At 40.5% G+C, this 10618-nt stretch overlaps 1 protein-coding gene across 1 annotated transcript in view; it reads right to left on the minus strand.

Moving 5' to 3' along the window:
• LOC148370206 (nck-associated protein 5-like) overlaps positions 1 to 9607 on the minus strand; it is a 131337-nt gene extending 121730 nt beyond the window's left edge. The window contains exon 1 of the mRNA XM_088332604.1: positions 9484 to 9607. Within this exon, the coding sequence (XP_088188730.1) occupies positions 9484 to 9549 (66 nt within the window). The 5' untranslated portion in view covers positions 9550 to 9607. The remainder of the gene's footprint in view (positions 1 to 9483) is intronic.
• Positions 9608 to 10618: the final 1011 nt, after the last annotated feature.

Here is a 10618-nt window from a genome sequence, read left to right on the forward strand (position 1 = left end):
GATGGGAAGCTGCGTTGTTGCTGTCATGGACTTCTTGAACAATTGTACATATTGCTTATGTTTCTTTCATTGATTTTGACTATGTTTTGTGTATTGTTAACCAATGGAAAACCAATTTACCCTGGTCATCCTGGAAAGGGGATTACCACTTGTGCGGCCCCTTCTCAAGGTTACCTATTGTCCTCATGCGACAGTTTTTGAGTTTTTCCTTGCCCGCATGTCGGTTTCAGATCAGGAATGGTGTAACCTGTGCAGTGCTGTGAAACATTTTTTTATTAAGGGCTGTATGAATAATTGTGGCTTAGCTTGACTGGTCTGAAGGAAACAATACTGAACAATAGCATGCTTTTTTACAAAGATAAATTTGGTCAATGTCCTGGTTGAAAAACTAAATAAACAATTATTCATTTATTATCAGTTTATCATGACCACAAGTAGCTGACATTAGGGACGCACAATCATGCTGAAATCATTCAATTGAATTGCTCATCTTAAATCAGCCTCTTACAAAACGGAGACTAAATCAAGCAGTTGTGCATCCGCCGCGGCTCTACAAAGAGCTTGGCCTCAAAATTTGGGAAGTGTGTCTGTGTTCTGGTTTAAGAGCTAATCTATGCAAAGCCCTAAGCTGAAACACAGTGTGTTTAAAGCCAATAAGGCGCTATCAAAACCAGGGCAGAGTTAATTAATCATCTCGGCATCCTTTTCATGGCCCTCCCGTGACTGTCCCAAGGGCGTTTGTGAGCGTGTGAGCGCAAGCACCAAAGGAAGCAGCAGGGTGGTGCAGCTTGCAGCTGGGGGATATTTGCATAAAGTTATGAGGGGTGGCAGATTGCAAAGTAATCCTCAAGATACTTTGAATTTGCCAAAACAATAAAGAAAAAAACTAAATGCATGTATCTGTGGTGTGAATGGACATTATGGGAGGCAATTGCACAAAAAAATAAAATTTAGTTGTGGAAGTGTACAAATAAAGAGACACTGTGTACAACTTGACAACTAAATGTTGCAGCATTGTGTAGTGCAACTAAAATCTAGTGATAAAAGGCAGCAGGATTATAACAAATTACAGAGACTAAGTGACTAAACTGCACTATTTTTCTTTTCATTTTTTGCCAAGCCTTTCTCAAGTTTTGGGGGATTTTGGCTGTACTCATAGGCGCAAAATGGCACACAATCTAGGTGAGCCTCATTATTTAAAATAAGTACAGTTCAGGACCTTCAAGTATTTTAAAATGTGCACTTTGATAAAGTTTATGTATCTTTTCTGATTATTTAAATCAATATTGTTTTCAATTTAATTTAAAGTTTAAAGTTTTGGTCATAATACATGGTGCAAAATAATACTTTATGTCCTTTTAATATATCTTCTTAATATGTTTAAAGTTTACTTATAAGAAGGAGATAAGACAACAATGGTTAGTGTGCAATAATAGTTAAAATAAAGAACTAGCATCCTATGATATGTCCTTTGCAGGTTTTTGATATTGAAAACAAAATAGACTTTAAATAAAGTATTTTATATGCACACAAACTGAATCCAAATTGCTTTGGAAATTTCTCTAAACAGGTTTATTGCACTTTACACATTCGGTTTAAAATTGATAAAAAAATCAACCTGATTTTAGTGTCTTTGATGTGAACGAAAAAAAATTAATTTTGCACAACTAAAACACCTTGTTAGTCTACTTTCAAAAGGGTACACAAAAGCAGAGGCTGTAGCACCACCGAGCAGCTATCTGTGCACTCCATAACAAAATATGGCTTCAAATTGACAGAATTCAAGCAGATTTCTAATCGAAACTGACTTCTTTTATGAATGTATGTCCCTCATAATTACCAATTGATTGAATAAAATTATTATCTTGTGGAGATGCCAGTTGGGTTATCGTGTTACTGATTTTATTTTTTTTTTTTTTTTTTTCTTTTACCAAGAAGGCTTTTATTCAGTAAGCAAGCTGAAGATGATGAATAGAAGGCCTGCTGCCCAAGCTGCACATGGAAGACATAAATATATTTGATCACTTCCACCCTAAGAGTAAGTAAAACTTTCATTGTCTTGCCAGTTAAAACAAAATGAAAAGGGCTCTGGAGGCCTGAACAAGCTTTGTTTCCAGCCAGACTCTCCAGAAATACAACTGGAGCGGCGATGCCAATGCTTGTGATATATGTAGCTGCGTTGAAGTCTTTCAGGTTCACTGGTTCAAGCGACTGAACAGTTAAGGATGTTTGAGTCAGGATTTAGTGTCGGTGTGGTGGAAATGGGGGTTATATTGAGGTAATCTGTAGATGACAGTGAAATAGGATGGAAAAAAATCAACCATCCATCGGAAAGCTTGCCATTTCCTGGCTGTTTGTCTCACTCGCTCTCTTTTCATGAGCCATTAGTCAATATTCAGTTAATGTTAATGTGATTAAATGTAGTATATATGAGCTCGATCAGGGGTGGGCAAATTTTGTGAGTCGCACGCTGCATTGGGTTAAAAAAAATGGAAAAGGACGCGGCCAAGAGGAAAGAATTTACTGAGTTTATTTTTTTTACCACTCTTACGATCTCAAATCTGATACCTTGGCAATACATGAAGAAAAATATATTGTCAGCCTATCCAATTTCTCATATTGTCACTGCGATTTCAAATTCACATATCTCCATTTTCGAGCAGTTATATATTGTAATCATCTTATTCATGCAAAATGGTAAATGATAAATGGTCTGCATTTATTTTGCGCTTTTCAAGACACAAAAACAAAATTAAGAGATTTATGATAGTGGTGTCTATATGAATGCACACATAGATAAACATGCAGACGTCTTTGAATACATTCTATGTTTCAGTATTTTGTCTATAAATGGACCATATCATTTTGAAAATTATTGTAAAAAGATACTTGTGTCCCTTTTTTAAACGGACAATGTGTATTTAGCACCTACTAGTGGTAAAAAAAAACTTTAAAACTTTACATAACATGAGGTTCACCTAAAGGGAGCTGACATAATTGCCCAACTTCTTGCTGCTTAAGGCCCGGGCACACAGCTTTTTGCGCCTGTATCGCGGGTAAAATTTTGCGATTTTTTTTTTGCCCGTGGTTGCCCGCGGTGGAAAATGTGCAAAATTGGCCGGCGACTGTTACGCGTCCTTCCGGCGACTGTTCCGCGTCCTTATCGCGGCTGCATCGCTGTGCCGCCCGCGGTTACCCGTGGTCTAAAGTTTGGAGCAGCGCAAAACTTTTTCGCGCGGCCAACTGCGTGTGAATTTCTTACCGCGTGTAAAGCACTGCTGTATCTCGTCTATTTGGCGATCTCAAAAGCGTCCAACAGCGTCTGCTTCACGGGCAGAAATTTCTGGCCGTGATTCAGCCTCGATACGCCCGTGAAAGGCTGTGTGACCGGGCCTTTAGGGTACCCCCAAAAAACAAAACTAGGGTAAAAAATATTTTGTTGTATAGTACAGGGAGTGCAGAATTATTAGGCAAGTTGTATTTTTGAGGATTAATTTTATTATTGAACAACAACCATGTTCTTAATGAACCCAAAAGTCTCATTAATATCAAAGCTGAATATTTTGGAAGTTGGAGTGGGGCTTTTTTAGTTTTAGCTATTTTAGGAGGATATCTGTGTGTGCAGGTGACTATTACTGTGCATAATTACTAGGCAACTTAACAAAAAACAAATGTATACCCATTTCAATTATTTATTTTCATCAGGGAAACCAATATAACAGCTCAACATTCACAAATATACATTTCTGACATTAAAAAACAAAACAAAAACAAATCAGTGACCAATATAGCCACCTTTCTTTGCAAGGACACTCAAAAGCCTGCCATCCATGGATTCTGTCAGTGCTTTGATCTGTTCACGATCAACATTGCGTGCATCAGCAACCACAGCCTCCCAGACACTGTTCAGAGAGGTGTACTGTTTTCCCTCCTTGTAAATCTCACATTTGATGAGGGACCACAGGTTCTCTATGGGGTTCAGATCAGGTGAACAAAGAGGCCATGTCATTAGTTTTTCTTCTTTTAGACCCTTTCTTGCCAGCCACGCTGTGGAGTACTTGGATGCATGTGATGGAGCGTTGTCCTGCATGAAAATCATGTTTTTCTTGAAGGATGCGGACTTCTTCCTGTACCACTGCTTGAAGAAGGTGTCTTCCAGACTCTGGCAGTAGGACTGGGAGTTGAGCTTGAGTCCATCCTCAACCCGAAAAGGCCCCACAAGCTCATCTTTGATGATACCAGCCCATACCAGTACCCCACCTCCACCTTGCTGGCGTCTGAGGCGGACTGGAGCTCTCTGCCCTTTACCGATCCAGCCACGGGCCCATCCATCTGGCCCATCAAGACTCACTCTCATTTCATCAGTCCATAAAACCTTAGAAAAATCCGTCTTGAGATTTTTCTTGGCCCAGTCTTGACGTTTCAGCTTGTGTGTCTTGTTCAGTGGTGGTCGTTTTTCAGCCTTTCTTACCTTGGCCATGTCTCTGAGTATTGCACACCTTGTGCTTTTGGGCACTCCAGTGATGTTGCAGCTCTGAAATATGGCAAAACTGGTGGCAAGTGGCATCTTGGCAGCTGTACGCTTGACTTTTCTCAGTTCACGGGCAGTTATTTTGCGCCTTGGTTTTTCTACACGCTTCTTGCGACCCTGTTGACTATTTTGAATGTAACGCTTGATTGTTCGATGATCACGCTTCAGAAGCTTGGCAATTTTAAGAGTGCTGCATCCCTCTGCAAGATATCTCACTATTTTTGACTTTTCAGAGCCTGTCAAGTCCCTCTTCTGACCCATTTTGCCAAAGGAAAGGAAGTTGCCTAATAATTATGCACACCTGATATAGGGTGTTGATGTCATTAGACCACACCCCTTCTCATTACAGAGATGCACATCACCTGATATGCTTAATTGGTAGTAGGCTTTCGAGCCTATACAGCTTGGAGTAAGACAACATGCATAAAGAGGATGATGTGGTCAAAATACTCATTTGCCTAATAATTCTGCACTCCCTGTAATTGTAAAATAAATACTTCACGGATTTTGCCTATCACTGGCTTTTTTTAGAACGTACCCCAGGTGAAAAACGAGAGCTTAATGTACTATTTGTTTACCATTTTATAAGAACGGTAATTTATTGTTTTTCACGTAGGTTGCGTTCCAAAAATACCCACAATAGTCAAACCTTTACTTTTTTTTAATACTACATTGAAACTAGATTTGTATAACAAAGAAAGTAAATAACACTTTATAAACATTTTCTTTGACAAATACCCTCTCTTCTGTAAAAATTATAATTTTAAAACAATTACGCTGCCATATTGCACTACTGATTTTAAAAAATGTATGGAAATGATCTGAGACCACCATCTACATTTTTACTTCAGTTTACAGGCTGTCGCTATCATGTAGATATTATTGTAAAACAAAAATGTGGCGTAAAAATGTTAACGTGAAACAAACATTCCAAAAGAAAGTCTACTTTAGAAAGTTTCTTTGCTTCTTGTTTTTTACAAACAACTTCTGTACTGTTCATTTATAATTGAAATTCAAACTGTATCAAGATATTATTGCTTGTATATTGCAGTATTGGGTTAAAAATGACTTGAGACACTATCTTCTTTTTTTTTTACCTCAGATGTCATTTTGTCGCAATCATGTTGAAGGCATGAGAAAATATGGCGTAAAAAGGATTTCACCTCCCTTAGGGCCCGCTCACACAGCCGTTTGCGTCTGTATCGAGGCTGAATCACAGCCAGAAATTTCTGCCTGTGAAGCAGACGCTGTTGGACGCTGTGAGATCGCCATACAGACGAGATACAGCAGTGCTTTACACGCGGTCGGAAATTCACACGCGGTTGGCCGTGCGAAAAAGTTTTGCGCTGCTCAAAACTTTAGACCACGTGTAACCGCGGGCTGCATACGTGGTACACACGAGGTAATGACGTGGTACAGACACGGAACGACGTGCTACGGCCGCGGCCAGGGCGTGGTTACACGCTGGTAAGACGCGAAATTTTAGCGGGTAATCGTGGGTGGAGCACGGTCATAGCACGTTTGTTCTGCGCCTGTATCGCGGTGTTATCACGTGAATTAGCGTGTGTAACGCATGTGACGGTTAAACGCCTTTTTCCGCGTATACCTGTATACAGCGCAATTTGCCGAGCACACGTCAGTTGTGCTCGAGACGTCAAGGGGTGAACATGGATCCCCGTCACCGTAGTGACCTCGTCTTAATCAATTTTTATTTCTTGACATTTCTTTTCATTTCATAACAAGATAATAAAATAAAAATGAAAAACTATTACAATAATATCATATTGGCTTCTTCGGTGCCATAGCTTGAAATCTTGATCTTCACGGGACTGTGTCTTGAGCGGTTATGATTTCTACAGCCCGGTGTTGTGCCGAGAAATGCATCCCTGTCGAGATTTGCATCCCCTCGCTACTATAACCACTTTTACTTCGTTTTATCTCACTCTCATATCATTTTTCGAGAATGTGATGGCGAAGATATAACCAAAACCACTTCGACTTGCATTTGTTGGGAATGTATACAATTTAAACCATTCTGTCTTTGTATTTGTTGTGAATGTAATCGAACGGTAATGCACACCGTATATAAATCACTTTTGAGAACTGTTATGCACTCTACCATAAAGCTTATTATGCTGAAATAAGCTTTATGGTAGAGTGCATAACAGTTTCAATATGAGCGATTTGAATAGAAAAGGGCAAAATAAACATGTTACCTGCTCAAAAGTGATTTATATACGGTGTGCATGACCGTTCGATTACATTCACAACAAATACAAAGATGGAACGGTTAAAGTTGTATTACATTCCCAACAAATGCAAGACAAAGTGGTTTTGGTTATATGTCCGCTATTACATTCCTGAAAAGTGATATAAAAGTGAGATAAAACCAGGTCAAAGTGGTTATAGTAGCCAGGGGATGCAAATCTCGGCAGGGATGCATTTCTCGGCACAACACCGGCTCGGCAGCTTTTATACCCGTGGTCCACACGAGAAAATGACGTGGAAATGACGCGATGAGGAAGCGGAACAGTCGCCGGCGTCTGTTTTGCGGGCATACCACCGATGAACAGCGGGTTGGCCAATTTTGCGCATTTTCCATCGCGGGCAACCATGGGCAAAAAAAAAATCGCAACATTTTACCCGCGATACAGACGCAAACGGCTGTGTGACCGGGCCCTTAAGCACAGTGCTTCTCAATTACAATGTTGTAATTAAAATTCAGTACGCCCCTCAAATTTTTGCAGAGATTTCAGTTTTATGTTTAATAGAACAACACTGAAGAAAAATCGCTTTGACAAAGTGAAAGGTAGTCTGTGTAAAGCTTATGAAGCAGGGTAAATTGGTTTGTCCATTCAAAATACTCAGAATATAGCCGTTAGTAAATAAACCTCTGGTAACAAATTTCAGTACACCCTAAAGTAAAAGTTTGTGAAGTTCAATACTCTGTGAGGCCACCATCATTTTGCAGAACCACCTTAATCCTCCTGGCCATGGATTTCACCGGAGCCGAGCCTCACAAATTGCCACTGGAAAGCTCTCTCACTCCTCCATGACAACATGACAGGGCTGTGGGATAATCAAAATCTTGTGCCTTCTCCACCTATTATTTGGGGATGCCCCAAAGATGTTCTTATGAATTTGGATCCGGAGACTTGCTTGGCAAGTCCATCCCCTTTACTCTTACCTCTTTAGAAAAGCATTAGAAGTGTATTTGGGGTCATTGTCAGGCTGGAACATTGCCCTGAGACCCGGTTTCTGGAGGGAGGCGATCATTCTCTGCTGTCGTATTTCCCAGTACATGCTTGAGTTTGTGCTTCCCTTAATGAAATGCATCTCCCCAATTCCAGTTGCACTCATGCAGCCCCAAACCATGACATTTTCAACACCATGCTTGATTTTAGCCACGACACAAAAATGTTTTTACTGATCACATGGTTGCCGCCACACATGTTTCTCACCATCTGAGCCTAATAAATGAATCTTTGTCTCATCAGACCAGAGTACATCTTTCCTGTAAACCATGACCTCGGTTTACATACTTCTTTTCATTGTGTCAAAGCGATGTTTCTTCAGTGAAGTTCTGTCAAACATTATTTCGAAATCTCTGCAGAAATGTGAATGTGTGTATCATACTGTATTTTCTGTCTCATGCCCCCCGAAGCCTTCAACTTAAACTATAAACATTTTTTTACCATATAACCATATATTGAAAAATGAAATTACATAAAAACAATAAACCAACATTTCTAGCATTGCAAACATGCCGGTCTTCACCTGTCTCTCACTGTAGTCACTAGCATGCTTCGTTAAACTTCCTCGTCTTAGCTCTTGGGAACAGACTTTTGATTGTATCTTTACCCCGTCTCTCTTTGCAATGCCTCCTCATTCATGTTTGCTCCACTTTGCGTCAACACTTCATATTCAAAGCTGTTAATGTTTTGTGCTATATGCTGAGCAGATGCTAAATGTAAACAAAACACTCTATCAATGAGAGCGCCACTGCTCCCTAGTGTGGTGGAGGAGCTATTGCACTTGATTCTTTGGCAAGTAAAAGCCAGCGCCACTCTTGACAATCTTTTCAGAACCACTTCTTTAGCACGTCGCAAAGTGTAACTTTGCAACATGCTGAAGAAAGCGTCTTCCTGTGCCTTTCGGGTTAAGCTTTTGTCTATCCAGAGCATTTTGTTTATGTGATGGCTTCTGGAGAAACTCAAAACTGAAAAAGATTTGCATGTACGTAATTTAGGTGGTCAAGCTTTTTTGCATTTTGTTTAGGCACAGGCAGACAAAGGTAGAAAAGGAGTGGGGCGACTGTTTAGCAATCAGAATCCAAACCATAATGCATGATGAAAATCCTTGAAGTAGTGAAATGGCAAAAAGTAAACCGCGATAGAGCGACGGATTACCGTATTACATTTTAAACATTCAGCAAGCCGGATTCAAAAGCTGCATCTTACCCGTGGGCTGTAGTTTGCCCACCCCTGAGCTCAACAAAAAGACATTTATTTTTCCATCATCCTGTCACAATGTCAGTCCCAGTCCAAACTGCAGGTCAAGACGCACAGATGGCAGCCGGGTTGGCTTAATCTGACAAGATATGGAACAAGTCAGAATGTGCTGCATAATTAGGTGCATCACAGCTTGTGTGCAAGTGACCTACATATGCTACGCAGTCATAAAGATGGCTCACTTTGCACACAGCGCAATAGGGGAAAAATCAAATAGCTTCGAGTCCCAGTATCAGAATGTCAAAGATAGCGCTTCTGAACCATAAGGGTCCCCACTTGCTTACCAAATTGACCCACATTGGTGTACCACTCGACACCCGCTCTCATCTTGATACTCCAACCCCTTTCCAAGGTAGTGTAGCTTGTAAATATGCCCCAATCGGAGGGCGGCCCAATTATCAGGCAGTTCCACGTGGGACGCTTTGGAGAGATGCAACTCACCGCCAGTTGCTCCAGTAAAGGGACGTTCCCGATCCGGCGGATGTTGTGGCCGGCAAACTGGCTCATCCTCTTGACTTCTGTCTCCTGGTTGCTTGCTGCCTCTTCTTCCGCCTCATTCCCCACTTCTGCCCCAGCTGAGTCTCAGCTGTGTGCATGCTGTGTGTTTGTGTGAGTCTGTAGAAAAGTGTGTGCGTATGTCTGAAATTGTGTCTACCCTCAAGTAGGCCGCATTGACTTTATTTAATATTTACCGTATTTTCCAGACTACAAGGCACTCCTAAAAACCTCAGTTTGGCCAGACATTTGGAAGTGTGCCTTATAACCTGGTGCACCTTATATTCCACAGAAAAAAGTTGATACGGTTGAAAGGTTTTACGGTATACGACCATATTTTTGCAGTGATTGATAAATTGATAAACATCACAAACAGGAAGCATTGACACTTTACCACTATGCCACTTCTTCACCAACAAATGTTAAAGTGTTAAATAATAGAGAAAAGACAAAGTTTTTCAACAAATATGATACAAGTGTTTTACATACAGTATACACGATAAACCGCAACGTATTTGAAACACGGGTGAAGAAGTGGAGAGACAGTTTAACACAGGGATTTTAAACTGAGTTTGGCTCTGGGACCGGATCCAGACTTTCTGTTCTGAGGCAGGTTAGATCGGCAAAATGAGGTCAACTCCAAATGTTTAGCTTTGGTTTTAGGTATTATGCTTTATAATTCAGCCTACATTGGTAAACTACCCTACACATTATAATCACAGAAGGCAAGGGGTCCTTTCTAAACAAAACACATTTGTTGATAAACAATAGGGAAAACATTTTTCATTTTCATCAGTACTACTGGTGGCCTCATAGTAAAGTGTCGGCGCTCTCACCGCCACTACCCGGGTAATCGTCTTTGTGTCTGTTGTTGCATTTTAGGCACATTGAGCGACGAGACTTGTCTTCGTAGTAACACATTTGTAACTATGGCAGAAACTGTTGAGTTGACTTGGCGAGAAGAGAGGAAACATTCCCTTGTGCGTTAGGATTAAATGGGCCAATTTTTGGATGTTTACAACCAAGTGAAAAAGTAGGACTTCTTAAGCAGGATCACTTGAAGCCGGATTTACTGCATTTG

Source organism: Urocampus carinirostris, chromosome 3 (genome assembly GCF_059441175.1).
Source record: "Urocampus carinirostris isolate Australia breed hairy pipefish chromosome 3, RoL_Ucar_1.0, whole genome shotgun sequence".
Taxonomy (NCBI): domain Eukaryota; kingdom Metazoa; phylum Chordata; class Actinopteri; order Syngnathiformes; family Syngnathidae; genus Urocampus; species Urocampus carinirostris.